Source organism: Triturus cristatus, chromosome 2_2, assembly GCF_964204655.1.
Source record: "Triturus cristatus chromosome 2_2, aTriCri1.1, whole genome shotgun sequence".
NCBI lineage: Eukaryota > Metazoa > Chordata > Amphibia > Caudata > Salamandridae > Triturus > Triturus cristatus.
The window spans coordinates 1,018,341,521-1,018,363,178 of NC_140582.1; the positions used below are offsets into that span (position 1 = coordinate 1,018,341,521).

A 21,658-nucleotide genomic window follows, 5' to 3' on the forward strand; every position below is an offset into this window, starting at 1 on the left:
GCAGTATCGTTTTGTTCTTTCTTCCTGCACAAAAACAATTGAGAGGCTTTTCCTATTTCTATGTGTGCTGTATTCTGAATCATACATAGACAGAGGAAAAAACGAGGAGAAATAAAGACAAGTAAAATTTTGGCGCATTCCCAGGTTTACAAGTCCTTGTAAATCTGGGAATGCGTCACAATCCATGGGAGTTGCATGGGAACACCCACCACAATGCTCATGGAACCCCTAGCCAGGGCAGAGTATGGCAACGCAGTGATTTGCATGGGTTGCCTTAATCCAGATTTATGAAGCTACTCAGAGCCACGCAAAGTGGCTTTGCGTGGCTTCATAAATCTGTCGTAGAGGTTTGCTTCATGCATGTACCATGTTGAGTGGCGCAAACATGCCTTAAACCTCTCATAAATACGCTTCTTAATTCACTAGCATGTCACAGCGTAATCTGTACCCTTCGCCTTCCATTCACTCCCTACCCCTCATGCAGCATGTGAACATCTCTCTTCTCCTCACCTGTCACGTGTTCAACTTGAATTGTGACATGGTACAGTTACTGTATGTGCCCCATGGCTATGCCTGTCTTGGTTGGGAATTCAGGAGAAATCTTCTTGTAAAAACACTACTCAGTCTAGAGCATGGATTTCAGAATTAGGAATCAGAGGCAGTCCCCATTCTGTCGTTAAAACACTTTCTCAAACAATGGCATGACAATATCAAGAACCATTAAAATTAGTAACATTAAAAGGCAGGATTTAAAATGTGACCATATTCAAACTTTGAGATAATGACCATATGGGGATGAGTTAGCAACAATGAGATTATTTGACAAGATTAGGTATGAAGAAAGTATCAGAGGATGAGCAATATTCAAAACCCACAGCAGGCAGCATGTAAAATAATGACCATATAAGGCGACTTCTTTTAAAAAATGAAACAATTTTCAGGATTAGAAAAAAATGTATGAGGCAATATCTGAAATAACGACCATTCATGGCAACATGCTAAAAAAATAGGCCGTACTTGAGATAATAAATGTAGCAGAAAGAATTAGAAATATTAATAAAGCATTGGCGGTAGTGTGTGCAAATAATGACTCCAGTAGTTATAGATTACAACAGTGACAGACTAAACAATGATGATCACTATGCACACACTAACCATCCGCAGGCAAGTACACAAACATGCTTAATCTCTGATACATAAACACTTGCACCCACAGCTACACTGAGATGCCACCACATGTAAAGACCGCTGCCACACTGACCTCGGACACACAATACATTTTCCACACACATAAAAATGATCCTCCAAACAAAGGGACCAAACACACACCACCATGCACCCATGCTCCCACAAGCCCCGCAACACATAGACCAACATAGACAGATATCCAAACAGAAAACGAATCCATCCTCATATCAACACATGCAACTTCAACGACCCATACAAATAAATACAAGAACCACACACAAAGACAGGCTTACATGCACATTCAAACACAGAGATCTGCACACACATTATTTTACACACAGGGACCACCAGACACATAATCATCTTGCCGAAAGAAAACAAATGCATAGAGTCCTTGACATTCACAGACCAATCCCAAACACACAGCTTCACCCACAAGCATATCCTATAGGTGCAGACCCCACATAGATACATCCACATAGACAGACCTAGAGAAAGATGGCTTCCCAAACAGGTAGTAGTTCTGATACCTATATGTACAAATCTCACCTATAGATTATTCCCCAACAGAAAGAGACTGCTATCACACACAGAATTACAAACACCCACCAACACCGGCCCCTGAACACACCCATAGACAAACGCATGCTAGATGAAAGCTGGGACACATGCGGGTGAGTCAATTCATTATATCTGCATGCTGCTTGGTCCAGTGGCTGCCACACTGCTTCCAAGCATGTACTGCACTGGAATTTACCAAGCCAGGAACTTTAGAAAACCTCAAATGCGGTGGATCACAGGTTACTCTTAGGGTGACCAACCGTCCGTAAATTTCACGGACAGTCCGTAATTTCGTCCGTCTGTCCGTTGTCCGTTAAGGATTCTTTAACGGACGCCATTTGTCCGTAATTTTAACCGGGCACCGGTCGCATCACCCTAAAGCCGGCACAGCTTCCACCCACCTCCCTTGACTCCGATGCTGCTGAGGTGGGGTGTAACAGACTCGGATGCAGCACCAAAGCTCAGATCCCCAGCAGCATTGGAGAGGCGCAGCGTGATGGCAACCTTGGCTTCACACCTTCCGCCCTTGATGAGCTGTGAAGAGGTGTTTGAAGGTGACTGAGAGGAGAGGGGGGGGGGGGGGGGGTGCAGCTTCAGGAGCAGGGGCATCTATTCAGATGGAAACAGCCCTGAATGCGTCACGTCTCTGCAATTTAGAGGGGCCTCACACACTCCCTTCCTGCCCAGGGCCCCAAACATCCTAGAACCGGCCCTGATTACCCCGAGGCAGCACGTGGTTCTCTTCACAGAGATTAATTACTGTCACTAAATTGTAAGCAAACCTTGGTTCTTCAAACATGGAGTCTATAATGTAATAAATTAAAGAAATGGCACAATCGCACCCACACTGATTAACAAAGTATGGAGGACAATCAGTTAAATCAGTTCTCTTGGAGTATCTCATTTAAGTACTGTACATTACAGTGGGGGATGGCAAAACTAACATTTTAGAAAGAGAGCCTGTCTTCTCGTTGTCTTGTCCAGGAGGGGGTGAGAAGCCCTACCCCACCCTGGAAGAGACCAAGATACTAGAATACTGCATGCCCACCCCTGTGCCCACCCTGGTGGATCCTGTTCCCCCTCTTGTGATGGCTCCTGCCTCCCCATGTGGTGGCTCCTGCCCCCCCCCCCCGCCTGTGATGGCTCCTGTCCCCCGCCCTGGGTGGCTTCTGTCCCGGTCCTGGAATGGCTCCTGCAGCGAGGGTAAAGTTCTTGATGGGCCTCTTCTCAAAAAGACTCATCTCCAAATTAATATGAAAAGGTGGGCGAGTGAGTGAGTGAAGGGATGGGTGGATGGCTGGATGAATTAGTGAAAGGGTGAATGGATGAATGAAAGATTGAATAGATGGATAATGAGAGAGGATGGATGGATTGATGAGTGAGTGGAAGGATGGATGAGAGAAAAGGTAACTAGCTGGATGTATGGGTGGAAGGGTAGCTGGATGGGTAAAAGGGTGGATGGATGAGTGAAAGGATGGATGAGTGAAAGGATGGATGAGTGAAAAGGTGGATGATGAGTGAGTGGGTGGATGGATGGATGAGTGAAATGATGGATGGATTGATGAATTGATAAGTGCAAGGGTGAATGGATGGACGGATGAGTGAAAGGGTGGATATAAGGATGGATGGATGAGTGAGTGAAAGGGAGGGTTGATGGACAAAAGAATGAATAGATGAATAGATGAGTGAAGGAGTGAAAGGATAAATGGATGAGAGAAAGGATGGATGAGTGATAGGGTCAATGGATGGATTCATGAGTGGATGAGTAGATGGGTGGGTGGGTGGAAGGAAGGATGGCTAAGTGAAAGGGTCGATGGAGAGAGAAAGGGAGGATGGATGGATGGATGACTGAAAGGGTGGATGGGTGGAAGGATGAGTGACTGGGTGGATGAATGGATGAGTAAGTGAAAGGATGGCTGGATGGGTGAAAGGTTAAATGGCTGGATGGATGTGTGGATGGATGGATGGATGGATGGATGGATGGATAGAAGAGTGGATAGATGAGTGTACAGATGGATAGGGTGAAAGGGTGGATGGGTGGATAGATGAGTGAAAGGATGGATGAAGGGATGGATGAGTGAAATGATAGATGGAATGATACATGATGGATAGGTTTGCAAATGGTTGAATATGTTTGGATATGGCTGGGCTTACTTATATACTATTGCGCGACCTCCTCTGATGTGTCTGTAAAACTTACCTATTGTCCTGAAGTTTTGTCCTGAATTTTGACCTCCTGTCCTGAATTAGTGTCCTGAATTTTGACCCTTTGTCCTGAATTTTTACACTCACCGTCCTGAATTTGCACCGATGCCAGTTGGTCACCCTAGTTACTCTACTAGCATTACATAGCAAGCAGGGAGTCCCAGGACTAGCCTATGGCTCTGTTGTAGGGTGACCAGACGTCCCCGTTTTCCCAGGACGGTCCCCGTTTTTGGGGAAGTGTCCCCGTGTCCCGATACTTTTCTCCAAATGACTCAAATGTCCCTGTTTTCAAACAGTGTCCCCGTTAAACACAGAAATGTCCCCGTTTTTCATTCTTCCGGTTGAGCATGCGCGCGCATGCTCTCTTTGCACTGTTTACGGCATGTGTCGTCACTGAGGTGAGCGCTGTAGCAAGAAGGGAAATCCTTTGAAGAGAGACATTTTACACGCAGCGCCACCTACGTCATCGTGCCAGCCAAAGTTTCTACTTTGGATAAAACAATATTTCTTCATCCTGTAGCTTGTATTCATAGTCATACAAACTTTTCAGTAGCCCTTATGCATACCGTGCAAGGATTAATGCATTGCTCATTGCATGTTTTATTCCTAACAAATTGATGCATCTGTGTTCTCCATATCAAAGTGATGACTTGACCTTTTGACTGACCTTTCAGATCACGGCAAACTGTTTAGCTGGAAAGGACTTAAAGGAGCAGTATTAACACCTGTGGAAGAGGCGGGCAGCGCTGCTCGAGCTTTTTGCTCAGGTCTTCACACTATTGCACTATGAGATGATACCAATGGCTAGAGTGCACTATACATACCCAGTAAGGTAACATGACATCCCAGGAGTGACCACGCAAATGTGGGAGGACTGTGTGGTCGGCCAACCTTGCCACCCTTAAGACCCTAAGGCAGTAATACCTGGAGAGAAGTTTTTTTTTGTACATTGGTCCATGGCAGCCATTTGGCAATTTAGCATTCCGTAATTTACTTCCCATGCTTTTCTGTCATGAGCAACTAAGCAACATTGGTGAGTTGTACTTTATGTGATGCTGACGTGCAGCTATAGAAACGAGCATTGATAAAGCTAGTAAATCTGGCGTTTGCTAGCCTGTGATGTTTTATTGATTTTTGGCAAATATATGCTATAGTCCTTAAAAGTGTAAATGTAATAAAAAGTACTAATGCTGCCGTGTGAAGGAGAGGGTTGCCAATAAAAGACAGCGGATTTGTTGTCGGTAATGCTTCATCTCGGTCTGTGGAGGGAGCTGTAATTGTAGTCCTTTTTCTATGTCTACGACAGCTGTCAAATAGTCCTACTTTATGTCGATGGTTACTGCAAACCGCAGTCCTACTTCTATGTCTATGACCTGTCCCCGTTTTTTGTTTTGAGAATCTGGTCACCCTACTCTGTTGCCACTCCCAGACGGAGCCAGGCCCTACAGACCTCAACTGTTCTTACCCAGCTGACTGCTACTTCAGGATAGACTGGGCCCGCGTCTGCTAAATCGGCCGGGACAAGAAGGACCAGCTCAGCAACATTCTACATGGTCCACACCTGACACCTTCTGGTAGAATGTGGTAATGTCTCAGCTAATAGATTTACGCAGATCTCAGCCTGGCCGTTCCTAATGTCAGGCATGATGAGTGTTTCCTCCTTATTGCAACATCCACCCTCTCCTGACCCTCTTCTCTGCACGGCACTTCGCCCTTCACCTAACCCACCTGGATTACCCCTGCCTGCTCCGTGAGAATCTCAGGATTTATAGAGTCGCTCCGTTGCAGTCTGTATGATTATTCTGTATAAAGTTGCTGTGTTATTTAACAGTTTGCTGAGCATTTACTGTCTTCATGTTATTTTTGTTGATGTCTGTGACTTCCCTAGTGCACTTGTAACTGTTCTACTCGTTATTAAAAAGCGCCTTAACGCCCATGGGCACTGTATAAGAATGCACAATAAATAAGTACATTATGCAGTGTGCTGATGTCACAGTCCTCCATTTTCGATACTACTGCCTGCTGAAATGTACAAGATGCTTAAATAAAAGTGGTTTGTAGAGTACACATAAAACAATGCGTGCTATGTGCAGTACTTAAATTCATCGAACGAAATTAATATAAAGTAACAGTCTCCCTTAAAAAAAAAAATACAATCTGTCTGTACGAAATGTAGTGCATGAGAAAAATACACAATGTTATTAGCCAAGTCAATTTGGACAACACTGGAGATGGATAGAACTCAAGGCGATTTATGTATGAATCTATGATTCAGCCGCAATTCACCAACTCACAATGACATCCAAGACTGCACCAATGTGTTTTTTGCAATCCTAATGGCACGCCCACAGCAACACCCATTGCACCCCCTTTCATGCAGATACCTGCGTGAAAGGGCACCGAATTTACAAAGCAGCGTTACGCCTTGCAAAATGGCTCAACACTGCTTGGCAAATAGGGTGCAGGACACTGCGCTATCGAAACATCGAAAAAAGTGACGTTCCGATGGCGCAATCCCCTTGTAAATATACCCCTGAGTGCGGTGAACTTTAATCTTCACAGGAGATCTGCCAACATTGATTTAGGAGACAGTTTTGCGCCGTGCAAGGCTTTTCGCTAGCAGAAGCATGCAAACGGTATAGCGCAGCAAAAGAAAAGCGGACTGTACCATGCTGCCGGTAGATTGGGGGTTTTCTATAGATGTTATCTTTTACTCCGGTGTCTGAACAGGAAAGAAAAGGGAAAGAACAAAAGAGTGAGATAAGCAAGTATTTCTTTTATGTTGACTAAAAACACACAGTGGAACTGCCCAGTCCATTGGAATGGCTGAACTTGCTGTTACAAAGCAATAATGGTTATGATTAGTGAACATGAACCATGCCTGTTGGTTTCTGTGTGAGTAACTAATGTACACAAACGTAAAACGTCATATATGTGCATGACATGATATCTGAGCTCCTGAATAGAAAATGCAGAACGTGTTTAAGGGCACGAGCATGCACCTCACAAAATACGTAGTTGGTTAGCAGTTGAGCAGTTGTGGATGGGATAGTGAAGTTACTTTGAGATCAACTTTTGATTGGATGAAATGTTCATTCTGGGATGCAGCCACCAATCAGAAAGCGCAAGTGAACAGACAGAAGCAGTAGCGGAAGACAGCCAAGCCACCGAGGCCTACCTGGGACATGGAAGTGTCTAGGAGCCTGCTGATAGGAGGAAGGTGAAGATTTGCTGTCTGAGTGCGTGGACAGGCTCGGAGTGCTCCGACCACTTTCACTGCCTCCAAGGGGAAGAGCAAAGAAAGTAGATAAAAGGAAAAAATGGAAAGCAAAGTAGAGTACTTCAAGCAAAAGAGCACCCCCACAACCCCTTGCAGATCCAATACTCCACGCGCATGCCTGCACTGAGCGCTCACTTCAGGTCGTGTGCAGGGTTCAGGCGGGAACACATCACCCCCTTCAAAAGGCGGCCTTTTTCGAATATTACCTTGGCTTTCAATCGTTTTGTACTTGTGGACACACATATACACGTTTCACAAGCAGAGCTGGAGTGCCTGGTTGCATTCACTAAGAGCAAGACATCAAGGCGCTAAAGGTGGCTTAATTAATGTTATATTCATTTATATCTAAAAATGTGTTATAAATTAAAGGATGAACGCCTCGTCTAATGGAACTCAAGGACCGCAAGAGGATCCCATGACGTTGAAGGTTTTCTGAGGAGCAAGCGTTGCATTTACATGACAAGGTATGGCATGTGCAACAAGCAGTGTATGCAGCCACGTATTGTGTATTTTGTTCACTGATTCGGACATGCAACAAGAGGTATATTTACACCTGGGCAGACAAAGAAATACATGTGTAAGTTGTCAGAGGAAGGAGCATATTTTTACATCTGCCATTTTATAAAACTTGGTGACTTAAGACCCAAAAGTTGGACATCATTCTTCGAATGAGCATGGCTCTCTACATTTTGCCTTCCATCACCTACTGCTGCCTTTGCCTCACTTCCTTTAAATAAACATTGCTCGCCTAGCTACAGTAGGGGGTTCCAGCCTTCGAAAAATAAGTGACTGGCTGTAAAACACGGCAACTGAACCAGAGCGTGTCAAGGATGCAAACGCAAACCTGTTGCGTGAGAGGAGGCGACCCTCGCCTACCATCACTAGCCTGAAATGATCTGCATGATAACCTTGGTTCCTGCCTAAACCAACATGTGATACTATTACATACATTTTTGCTTTTACGTGTTTGCACCGTTCACTTTAACTATTGTGTTATTGGCCATTTCGTTTACATTGTCTGTTTCAATGCATATGTTACTCCCCCTTTATGGTGATTATTAATATGGAAAGTCCTAATGTTATGCACTTCATTAAAAAACAGACACACATCCAGTCATATGCCAAATGTTTGGGACCCTTCCTTAGATTAGCCGTGCCTGCAAATAGTCTGTGATTTTATGAACAGATAGCATGATTTCCTACTGTGTCGCACTAACCAAGCACCATCTATCCAGCCCTGCATCGCTATTAATCACCAAACAAAGCTTCCTTGTTTAATGACGTCTGCTTGGTTTTTGAGACAAAATGTGACATCTTTTATTACAAGGCCCCTTTAAGACATTCAGCTTTGGTGTCTTCCCTTATGTTACAATTATTTATAAAGAGCACATACACTGACCAGTTTCTTGGCGCTGGATACCGGAAGGTGCTTGCCGCTCATCAACTCATTCATATGCCTGGGAGAATAACCACGTTTTCAAAAGCCGTCCAAATGTAGGATTAGAAGATGATGATCTAATATTAGATGGGAGTGAGTTCCAGAATTGAGGAGTCAAAACAGAGAATTTGGTGCCTCTTGTTTCTGAAGGGAGGACTGACCTAAAGGGTGAGGTGAGAGGACCTCGGATCGCAAGCAGGGGTGCACCTATGGATGCGTGAAGAGATAAACTCAGGGCAGGTGCCATGCAAGGATTCAAAGACGGTACAGCCGATCTTAAAGACAGAGCGCTGTTTCACTGGTAACCAGGGGCGTTTCCTCATCAGAGGAGAAATATGGCATCTTCCTGGCTGTCGGAGAATCAGTCTGGTCGCTTGATTTTGTACCAGCTGCAGTCTCCTTATCTGGTATTCCGGAAGACCAAAATAAAGTAAATTTGCAAAGAGTCACTTCCTTCACTTAATATGTTGCTACAATTACTTTTATTGTTCTTTGAGATTTTAGAGTATGCAATTTTCAGTAAACATTCAGAGAGCAAGAGAGATATTCTGCAAATGAGAACAGTGGACACTAACCTTACCTGAAAATATATCTAAATATTGGGGACTGAAAAAGTGGTGGTTACATTGGCAAAAATCAGTGATGTGACCTGCAACACTATGTCAGTCCTTATCCCGAAATTCTTACGTGTCGGTTAAAGATTTGACACCGACTTGCCGCTCACATGTCACAGACTGATGCCAATTTAGGGCCTCATTTACAAGCCCATTGCACCGCCGGTGCGTCAGTGGGCTAACCCAAAATTACAATGGAAAGTATAGTCACCCTGCATGAGTTTTCATGGCTTCGGAAATATGAGCCTCTTTCACGAAATACTCTGCGTGAAAGGGGCATTACATGGGTATTGCTGTGGGTGTTCCTACAAACATTCATGGAACCTGACACATTCCCTGATTTACAATGTTTTGTTAAGCATGGAGGGGCATATTAGCAAGCAAATGCGATAATTATCACAAAATGCCCTTAGCGCGTTTATTTTTTATCGCCTTCTATTGCTGGAGTACATCGCCCTGTTAGCGGCGTATTATCAACATGCCGCTAACAGGCGATGTAAAATCCAGCGATAGGGGTGATAGCGGGAGAAATCCTGCGGAAAAAAAATAGCGATAAGAAAAAGTTTGCTAATGTGCAAGTGTGTCCTTATCCCAACAATCCACCTCCCATTGAAAGTATGCCTAAGTAAACTTTTTTCCAAGCGTAAAGTAATTGCGATAAGCACGGGTATCGCTCGTTTTTTTATCGCTTCGCTGGTCCTGGGCCACATTGCTAATAGGGCGATGTTGTGTTAGCGACTGTTTTCATTACGTTTAGGTGAGGAACGCCTGCCTTGCATGTCATTAGCGATATCTATCGCTGACATGCAAGGCGTAATGGAAAACGCCCAATACCGCTAGGAAGCAAGCGCTAAAGCAGTTTAGCGCTTGCTTGATGATAGTGCAATACAATTATCGCCGCTTTTCGTCCGTAAACGGACGCTATAGCGGCGATAATTTTATTGCGGGGGCCTTGATGATATGCCCCGGAATTTGTCTGAATCCTACGCCTCCCCAGAGGAGACGTAGGAGTGGCGCAACAAGGACAAATACTTTTATTTCTCCTTGGTTTTTCCTTTTTCTATGCGAGCTGCATTCTGCAGCACACATAGAAGAAGGAAAATGCCATCAATTATTGTTTTGGTGCAGGAAGCTGTCGCTTCCAGCACAAAAACAATCATCCCTGCAATGCAGGCACCCTTGCAACATAACACAGGGGTGCGCGCGCTGACGGATGGCAGTTAATTGTGGGCCAGCGCAGATGAAAGCACACGGAGGCGTCGTATTGTTAATACGATGCATGCCTGTTCTTTAAAAATGACGCAGCTCAGCGCAGCAAAATGGCTTGCATAGCCGCGCTGCATCATTTTGTAGTAAATGAGGCCCTAAGTTTTTACGTTCTAAGTTCTTTGAATGCCCAGATGCAGGACAGATTTTTATTCAAAATAAGTAGTGGATGCGACCTAAAGTCGGCCACGTCAGAAGGAAATGTGTCATTTTAATGGAAGCAAGCACAAATTGATGCCTAACAGAAGGGCATATTTTGCTCTTATATTTATAGCAGTTGGGAATTTGGTTTTCGTGTGACCCAAAATGTGGGTAGGTAGGTGGCACCACCTATCTATTTAGACACACTTAAAGGATACCTTTATTGCTGCTTGCACAGTGTGTATACAAACGTAATGGCAGAACGTCTGTTAAGTCGCACGTGTTCCTTTTCTTGTCTCAGAACCACAAGAGAAAGACTATACGGCAGAATAGAGTCCTTCCCTTCCTTATAGTGAATTGGAGGATAAGATTAGTGATAATTAGAAAAAGGCAGTTGTTCATTTTAGCAGACTAATGACGACTTATTGAAAGAATTGTAAAACACTGACAGCAGACAATAATAATTGGTATTGTATATATGACATAAAGTCCCCGCTGTCACTCAACATATATTGCAAGTCACCGGTGAGTTCTGTGAACATACAGAGGAATGAGGTCGATGCCCAAGTTGCTTTATACTGCCATAGAACTCGGAGGTGACTTGTAATATCTTTTTAACATACAGAAGGTGTTTTATTCCTTATAATAGGTTGTCACATTATTACTCTTCACACAAACTACATAAACCCTTGGTATCTTGCTCTTTGATATGAAAGAGATAATATTGTTGCAGACACACATAATAAAAGTGAAGTCTGTACTGCAAAATTAAACATGGCAAAAAGAAATTAGTAGTTTATTTAATAAAAATATAATATATAAGAATATATTAGAATCAGCTTACTATATATCAGAGAAAAAAAAGTTATGTCGCTCAGAATGTAAAGAAACATGCAGAGAGATATTCTTTTTCCAGTTATGGCCTGTAGCATGCAAAAAAGTTAGCAATAAATCTCTCATTTCTGCTGATCATTGCTCATTTTAGAAAAACAGACCAGAAGACCGAAAATACATTTTCATTATTTAAACTGCAGCTATAATTACACTCTGTGACTTGTCTTTCACCCTGGCTGGTGGCTCCGTCAGGCATTTTGATATCATGGTTAAACTGTAATAAGTTTTTACAGTTGAGCAGTTACGTAATTTCATTATTTCAGTTACCTAAAGATGTCATAAATCGACTGTCATAAGATTGAGTTGTTCTTTTATAAGGGATTGTAGATTCCCATGGATTACAACAGTATACATTGAAGAAGTGCCTAAATTAATTAATTTCACACAGTTACACCCATTAATGTTGTGGTTTGCAGAATTTACATTTAATTCCAATCATGGCTCAACCAGTCTCCATTGTATAACATGTTTTTTGTCTTAAGGATTCTTTATTGGTTTTTGAACACAACATAGAGTATGTTTAATGCAATACAATCAGAGCAGCCAACACATTATGCACAGCCCAAGGATTAAATGCATCTGACTACATCAAATAAGGCAAAGGAAAAACACAGCCCTACATGGACAACACTTTACTGTTTAATGATCATCCTAAGAAAAATACACATACTAAGGTACCCTCAATACATCCCCAGCAGCAGTGGGTGGTTCATGAGAGCATAGCGGGTTAAACCAGAAGCAAATACCTGCTTGAAACCGCTCACCAACAGGGAGCCTGTGGAGACTTTAACTTTGCAACACCACGCCACGATTCATGTGGGTCACACAGAAATGGAGGAGGCCATAACATTGCTGGTTCAGCCATTTACAAACAATCAGAGGGTTGGGGGACAGAATGGGTATAGCTTCTACATTGGAGTTCAATATCAGAGCAGGACTAGGGGTTAGGAGAAGTTGGGCGAGTTAACACACAGATATCATCACAATATTGGTGTTTCCTCCATCCTGCCTATTGCTAAGGCACAGAAACTCTAGGCACCTGTGTGGCACTATATAAAGGTCAACAATAGTGACCTATAAAAATATCAAATCCCTACAGCACGTAGCCTTACATTGCAGGGTATGTATGTATTTACTATTCTTAATTTCATACTTGCTTACCTAGACTTACCATGGGAAGTAATGCTTAGGATGATGAAGTTGTGGCAATATTTTTGTCAACCAATATAGTGGCCCTGTACCATTTTACCAGAAGCTCAATGCGGCAAAAACTTGGCAACATCTAACTGACCTAACAAGCATCACAGTTTGTCCTAGTTCCAGTTGGGGGGTGGGCGAGAGTTAAATGTCATTTCGCCAAGCAAGTCAAAATCCCAGCCGGTGCCCTGATCATAATATGTATAGTCATTTACCATCAGCTTTCCTCAAGGTAATTTTAGTGAATGGCAATAACATTCCCTGAAAAATGCAGGCTCCCGGATATGGCAAACATGGCTTACAAAATATACTGTGGAAAGACGGATATGCTGGCCACTTCGTGCAATTCAAATTTTTATCAGTCTGTCAAAATACTTTATTTCGATTACACAGATCAGCAAAGTAAAAATAATAAAAACAATTCACAAAATCACAAAACATAAAAACAGTCCAGCTGTTATCATAAAAACAATGTAAAATATTAAAACAGAGCGAAACATTTAATGGGCTGAACACATTTACAGTTTACAAGACATCCCACTTGGTTGCTTCCCTACTTTAGTTACTCGGGTGATGGCTACCACATTTTATTGGCACTTGGAGAGCCATATCCAGATTGCCATAAGATATTTAGCCACACCAAAAATATGGGGCCTGTTTGTACTAACACTCAAGATTCTAAAGGCAACCTGGGAGCTCCTGGCACCCAGATTCTTGCAAAGAGGAATGATCCACTTTGTCCAAAGACTACTGTACTGGGGGCAAAAGAACAATAAGTGTTCCAATAATTCTTTCCCCCTCCACAAGCAGGACATTGGTCATCACCAACCTCCCTCCCTGCAGACCAGTTTGAAGTAAAGGATTTCACAGAGAGGATACTATATCTGACTGCAGATCATTTTTACGTGCCAGAGAGGGTTACAATTTCATCGATAGTTACCTCAAAACTCATACACGGCTTAAAATCAATAAAAGACTGTGTAAGACTGCCTGTATTCTTGGTCACTAGATCCATGGCTGCAGCCTCCCAATAAACGTTTTTTACCTTTACTCTAGATAACTGGCACAGCTGCTCTGGGAAAAAGCAATAGACATCCAGGCACAGCCTCTGCAAAATGGTTTTGATAGGATGAAACCAGGAAATTTAGACTACGCCCGGGTAGGTCATCAGATCTCTGACACCTTCTCGATATGATTCGAGTTCAACTGTAATCCACAAGCGATACCAAAACAATAACATTCTGCATTCTATTATGTGGCAAATATTCCTCTCGCCTCGATTCTAAGCCACTCACACATCACTTACCTCTTCTAGGCAGATGACACACACCTCTAATTAAAAATCTCATCTCCAAAGGATGTCGATGAGCTTTGCCAAGTCATCAATGAGATAAAGTCTTGGACGTCTGCTCACTTCTAGAAACTCAATCTGATAAAAACAACATTTCTCCTCATGTAACCCTTCAGCTGTGTCACTTTGATACCAGCTTGGCTCAAAGAATGGTCCGTTCTTAACAGCAATCCAGTCATTGAAAACTCTGTGAATCTTTGGGTGTTGCTCTGGGAAAAAGCCGCAACTTATAAACAGACATCATTAATATTGTGGAAGTTGCATAACTGACACTCAGACTGCTTAAGGCACATAACAATTCCTCCCAGAGTCTGATTTCAAACATGTCATACAGACACTGGCACTTTCAGACTGAATTATGGTAACTCCCTTTCAGTAGGGAGTCCGTAAATTCACCTATATCCCCTCAAAGCAGCACCCCACAGAGCAGCTGGAAAGGTCGCAGGCGAACGAAACTGTGACAATATATTTCCCATCCTGATCTCACATAAATGGCTCTCCCTCAAGCTAAAATCATTTCAGACTGGCATGCACCACTCAAATGGCACTTTTTGGAGGCATGCAGAATTATTACACACACACACACACTTATATAAATATTTTTTTTTTCTCCAAAAATTCTTCATTTCCCCAATGAGAGACGAGATGCACTGGGCAACAGCTAATTATTTTCATTAACGCAGTTCACGTACTGCTGCGTGTCTCCCCTAACGCGTTTCGGCAATCAAACTTTGCCTTGATCACGGGTACAATCAATGACCACCAACAGGAAGTCCGTCTTTATATCAACTCCAATGAGCCTCTCCAATGAGAGTAACAATGCATTCTGGTCCTGTTAGTCCATATGGTAAAATCCACAATAAATACACAGCCTCTATGTCCCAATTTATTCAGCCATAGCTTGTGTGGCTATGTCTATATTGTGCCTTAAATATGCTAATGACTATCTAGGTTGGCTTCGCTTGTGTAGTCCCTAAACATTCCATGCCAGTGATGTAAAGTCCCTAAGGCCCAAATCCACACTGAGCAGGCCAAGACTCCATTGCTCTATTTTTGCCTAATCATTGACATGTCTGCCTTTATTGCAGGCGTCATCTGTCCTTATCTTTCTAAGAAAAGTGTGAAAGTGTCAAGTCATTCAGACAACGACATTGATTACACACCTGATGCACAGACAATGACCCTGATAAGACACCTGATGTTCAGACAATGACCTCGCAAAGGTACCTGATGTGACATCAGTCTGGGACGAGTGCATTGTCATCTCTATTTCAATGTCAGATAGTAACAATAACATAGACAGTGTCATCTAAATTAACGTGTTTTACCTTATTTTTTTTACAAGAATGTGTCTAAGACTAACATATTAATGCATACAGGTTAAATCAGGCATACCTAGGGTTATGTCAAAAATTCCTATCTTAGATGAAACATAGTAAAAACCCTTCACTCAACAACTTGTCAGGAGAGGTCCCTCACCCCTGAGTATTGTGCAAAATACTGCCAGACTGCCATGATACCACAGTATCCCATTCTGCACTGAAAGTTAATACTGAGTTCAGGAGAAGAGGAGCTGATGCCAATGTGTGTTTTTCTTTCAAGGAAACACTTTCTTCCCACTGCTGATAACAGCAATTTGCTGTAAACAGGTGTGCAGTGCATTGATTCTCCCTAGGAAACTCTAGCTGCAAGTCATACTACTCCATGCTCTCGTAGTATAGCGCACAGAAGTAGGTTTTAGGGTGTAAAATTCACAGCCGCAACTCCAGGGTCTTTAGGTGTTTAGGCCGACAGCACCGCGGGCTCTTGCCCGTTGCGTTCCCGCCCACTAGTTGGTTAGCGCTGCCATTTTACCTGGGATCTGGGTAGGTCTTGAAGTGGGCTATTGATCTATCTCTTTCTGGATGTAGCACAATATTAACCGCCACCCCATAACAAGTCCCCGTTCCTGAAATCAGCCAGTGTAGGGGAGAGCAGCATATAAAATGCCTTCTTGCTTTTATTTAGCCCATAAAAGGAGAACACGGGGAGTGAATGTGAGACCAACCTGCTTCTCAATCCTAGGATCCCATCCTCTATGTAAGTATATTTCAGAGCTATTGTCAGTGCTACATCCTGCCTGATCAGAAGCACATCGCCCCCTTATTTACTCTGACTTGCGGAATGGAGTTGTATCAGGTACCAGTAGGAGCGCAATTTGCCAATCAGGTGAGTTTAATTGAATCATGGCCAGAACAACACTTTTCTGGTCAGCCACTTCAGAAGTACCTTGTGCTTCATTGGGGAGTTCAGACCCTGCACATTCAGGAGCACAATGTTAATCGCTGTCAGGGATTCTGGGTGGGGTGTGCCTTAGTAACAGCTCTGTAGAAATGTGCAGGTGTCATGTTTTCCTTCTGTAAACACCTATTAGCATCTACGATGGTGTACTCTGTGCTGTAGGTTAAATCAATAACTATCAATAACATCATAAATCATAACTAATAGAATTAGAATGAAAGGCAATCAGTGAAGAAACACTCAACCTGGTTGCAATAGCCACCCACAATCATAACATGAGGGCAACCTTCATAGGTAGATGTGGTGGCAAGAACTGCAGTGCTATTGTCTACATCACTCCCACTGGATCGAAGGTTTGAAGCCCCTGAGAGCCAGGCCTCTCATTTTTATTAGTGGCTAGGATGTCTTTGGTGGATGGTGTTCCGGTAATTTTCCCTCTTGTGGTGGCCATAGTCAGTTCAGCTGGTCAAGGTATTGTGCTTTCGTCACTCTAGGTGTTGGTTTAAGGGTGAATGTCACACTGAAGGGGCTAAGTTCCTCTCTATGAGTCCCTTCAGGCACTGTTGTACCAAAGTGATTTATCATGCGTTTTACAGATGGGGCAAGAGCCTACTCATCTCATAATCTGCTGTAGAGCCCCTCTTTCTCAGGCTACGGCCAGTACCTCATAGACTTGCACTGAGAGGCCTCAGTCCCTTCATCGGGTCCTGAAGCGTTCCCATCAGGTGATATAGCCTTCGGCTTCTCATGCACCCCGATTCCTGTGGGTGCACCTTCGGGCGGCCCCAGGCCGCATCTACTCTTTTCAGTTTGGTATTTGATGGGTTGGAAAGAGCATATCTGCTTCCTCACTCTTGGGGGTCCTGGCTCTCCGTTGTTCTACCTAGCCCACTCCTCTCATTTCTGGCCGTTGGCTGCTCAAGCTATGTCATTCTATCTTGCTCCCTTCAAAGTCACTTAGTATGGCAGTGGACTATTTATATTTCATAGACTTTATCAACAAGTTCTAAAAACTATGCAGCAATCCGACTGATCCATGGTTCTCTGGCTCTTAAATTGTAGTTTTATGTAAGGTAATTTGGTGGTGGGATGAGGTAGACTAAGGCCAGGCTCAGGAGCTCAACAGTGACATGTCGTGCTGGGTCTTCACTGAGACTACACCCCCAATCCACTTCTGATAAGAAGGAGGTGGCTACCAGGGAAGGAAGTCAAATCATCCCTTCAACAAGGGACATTGCTTAAACTGTCTGCAGCCATGATGTAAGAGAGGGGACTTGTTCTGAGATGTCTCCTAGCATTAAGCACTCCACATTGATTACTAGCGTAAGGATTGGGATGAGTAGGCCCGAGATATGAGGGGGTGGGAAAAAGCGAAACTAGTTTCGATAGGGGCTTGAAATTGTACTGGCAACAAACCTGCACGCTACATGGTGGAATACAGGCAGTGTGTCTCCATTAATGGAACCTGAGTTGAGGCTGTGAGAGCTACACAAGGGCCAACTTGCACAAACTCCTCATCCCTGGCCATGAAGCCAGCCAGGGTTGGTTTTCCATCGTAATGCCCTCATCTATACAAAACAGCTTCTGAGTAGTGATTGAGAGCACTGCACACTGACACAAGTGTCCTGCTATTTTGATAGACTTTCAGAAAGGGGTATTTTAGAATTGTAAGATGAAAACATTGTGTCTCCAGAGCATATCATAGATGATATGTACCATTGCATAGTCAGAGCAGATACGGGGGAAGTACTATCCCTTAGTGATGATTACCTTGGAGTGTCAGGGCGTGTCACAGGACTTAAAAATCAGCTTTCATACTTGCCATTCCTGTGGAGTGTCTGCTAAGTAATGGTCTAGAAGAATTCGTAAGGATAGAGGTTTAAAGATGGCCACATGCAGAATGGTTGGGGCTGCCTGAGTGGTGCTTGTGGCCACTAGGGCCCAAAAAACCCATCAGGGAGTCAGGTGGACATGAGCCTAGAACAGTGGTCCAGGTACCAGTTAGAAGGAGAAGGAACAAAAGCCATGGTAAAATGATCTCTGAGATTCAGAAGGAGTGTGGTCATGGTGGGGAGGACTCAGGACCTCAGTAGGACCTGTCTGTCTTGAAGGACCTATCTGAACTCACAGAGTTGTATGCTGCAGGAGGCTAAACCCAGGCTGGATTCTGTAAAGATCAGAAGGAGTAGCCAACTCTGCTCTGCCTTTGACGCAATGCTGAGGCCCAAGAAACAGGAGAGCATAGTGTGTGCTTAGAAATCTATTGGGAGGATGTGTCCTCAGCAGTGATCTTAAAACCACAAACGGGCAGATACTAGGAGTTTAGTGAAACTCCAATGATCCATAGAATTATTGTTGGAGCTGGCCCACAATATCGCTGGGTATCTTGAAATGACTAAGACCATGAGTGGTTATGAGCCACCTACTTGCCTTAGACAGAAGCTAGCATGTTGATGGAATTCTTCTGGTCCTGCATGACCTGCCAGGGCAGTGGCAAATCAGAGGGAAACTACAGTGGTAAGGATGATTTTTGAGAGAGTGGGAATAGGTATTATTAGGCTTCTAGACCCCAAGACATTCACAAGGAACAGGATATTTTGGTGGTTGTGAATTAGTAATATTATGTCTGACGATGATGACTGCATTAGGCGTGGCCATGGCAATGCTGGGTATCCCTAAAAGGTTGTTTCTGATAGAAGGAAACATTTTATATTTGTGTACCTGAAGGCTAAGTGGGATTAGTGCAGGGTTACGTATATTTTTCTACACCTAATCACCCCCAGGCCAAGAGGCTTGTTGAGTATGTCAATAGTCCCCTGAAAGGTATAATTATGGGGTTGCTGGAACCCCTCAGGGTGCAGTGGGGCAGCCTGATGTCATGCCTCTTTTAAAATAGAGGAGTAGAGGAAGTATCCCCAGAAAGGATTGGGCTTCCACCCACTTATGGTAAACAATGTTATAGTACCATCAATTAATGGGGGGTGCAATTATGAATTTCATAGGGGGTGTACACTATTGTTTGTGTACTGAATCATAATTGGTGAATGTCAGTAGTTTTGAATTTTCTTTATATCATAATTCTTGACGTTAACTGTTATTTGTTCAGTGAATTTCAGTTTTTTTGATACACTGCAATTACCTACCACACACAGCGAGAGAGAAAGATAGGATTCTTTTTGCTAGTGATGTTTTGAAGTGGTTCTGAAGTTATAAGGGCCAAAAACCTAGCTATATCTGTTGTTTCATATGTAGCACAATACTATTAAAAGTAGCAAGAAAGCTCACAAAATGAACTAGACTGCATATGTAAAGGTTCTGAATTACTACATTAACAACTAAAATACCCATTTATAGTCACGGCCTAAGGGAAACCCATAAACAAATACATAACAAATACAATACATCTTAATCTACATATGTTTTCTTTGCATGCTCTCTGGCTAACAAAATAAAATTGTGCCCAACAAGCCCCCAAAAAACACATCAACCTTACGTACTCCTGTGCCAAAAAATTGAAAAGTGACCTAACAGTGACCTACACAAACTACTACAAGGAGAACAAGATAATTGTCCACTAGGAAAAATTAATAATCTCAATTTGTAATACAACACAATTGTTGGCCTTCATTCACTTTGAGCTTCATATGTGGCACAATACTACTAAAAGCAATAAGGAAGCCCACAAAATAACTTAGACTGCTTATGTAAAGTTTCTGAATTACTACATAAACAGTTATAATCACATGATTATGTAAATCAATGAAAATTATATAATGAATAAAATAGATAAAAAGAAAGAAGTCACATTAAATCTGATTGCCACTCTGTAGTTATGGTTATGATTCTCAGAGATAGGAATTCCTTGGACATTTGGTCCCTAATAGCTTTCTACCCATTCGATGAATCACTACAAAACTTTCAAGACCTATAGCATTTTCTACATGTTGTGATGATGAACATTTTTGTGGTGAATCCTTAAAAGGGTGCAAAGATACGTGTTTTTACCACAAATGCATTTTCCATAGACTGAATGCATTTACATGGAAATTTGGCAGAATTATACATTAAAGTGCACAGATTATCCTTTTTGGGTACTGATCATAAGTAAGGTAAGTATTTTTTAAGTTATAAGGCAATTAAACTTAGTGATATCTATGACCGCACAGTTTTGGGGGGATTTAGCAAAACTATCATGGTACATGGCGATGACAAGTCATTAACTGATTGGAAAATGACTGCCTTTACAAAAGTTTAAGGGAGATATGTTTTTAAGGTCACTTTTCCAGTGTTCTGACTTAGGCCCTTGGATAGAGGTAAGTATTAGGTTTTGTATTTTTTCCCTACCTCTTACCACTTTACTAACGAAGTAAGAGGTAGGGAAAATAATTATAGGTTTTTATATACTTTTAAAAAAATGTTATGGAGTACTGCTGTACTACCTATGAAATATATATCTTAATTTTTTTTTAAATACAAATATAGTGTAGTCTGTTGCATTACAATTTTCAACATATTTAATCCTGTACAAAAAACTGCATGGGATACTGCGTAAATATCTAAATGGTACCACACAAATGGCGCACAACTTAAAGAAAAATGTTAAAAAAGCCTTTCCTAAACAATACCGTACCTACTAGATACTCGCACAGTACTTCATAAACATATTTCAAAATTTGTAAAAAATACAGATATATTTCACTTCCTATTACTACTTTCATAAAGTGGTAATAGGTACGGAACTACGATAAAATGAAAAACCCTACTATTTACCTATATCTAAGCATGTAACACAGAGCACAGCCAAAGCGTAGTAATAACAATATGGCTGCCTTTTCATTTTGTAAAAGCAGGCATTACCCAATTATATACTGCCATGTACCACCGTATACCACAAAGTTACCGACAAGCCCAAAATGTAACTAAGGTCTATCTGTGTTTTTGTTTCGCATGGTGTTGCATGGGCAAGTAAATACTTAAGTCAGATTGACAAAGCAACGCAAGGCCACCTTGTGTTGTCCTGCGTTGATTGGTAAATCTGGAAAAATGCATGACAGTGCTATTCACTGTTTTGTGTTACTCTTCACATCATAGACTACACTGCTGCTAAATTTCACATACATCTGTATGCAACTCCATTTCAAGCCACCACACTATACATCATTCCACTCTACGGTATTCCAGTGTAAACCACTCCAGTGTGCACCACAACACTCAACTCTATACCACTCGATTCAACACCACTC

General features: G+C 42.5%; 1 protein-coding gene across 10 annotated transcripts in view; it reads right to left on the reverse strand.

The window, feature by feature from the left end:
• The window catches only part of ABLIM2 (actin binding LIM protein family member 2), a 918,768-nt gene that overhangs the window by 223,685 nt on the left and 673,425 nt on the right, over positions 1-21,658 (reverse strand). For 7 of the 10 annotated variants that reach the window (XM_085642474.1, XM_085642469.1, XM_085642471.1 and 4 more), the window contains 2 exons: positions 7,133-7,234; positions 6,623-6,676 (listed from right to left, as the gene is read on the reverse strand). The exons of 1 other annotated variant lie outside the window; for it this stretch is intronic. In XM_085642474.1, the coding sequence (XP_085498600.1) occupies positions 6,623-6,676; positions 7,133-7,234 (156 nt within the window). The remainder of the gene's footprint in view (positions 1-6,622; positions 6,677-7,132; positions 7,235-21,658) is intronic. 2 more of the 10 variants (XM_085642472.1, XM_085642473.1) reach the window with 1 other exon arrangement.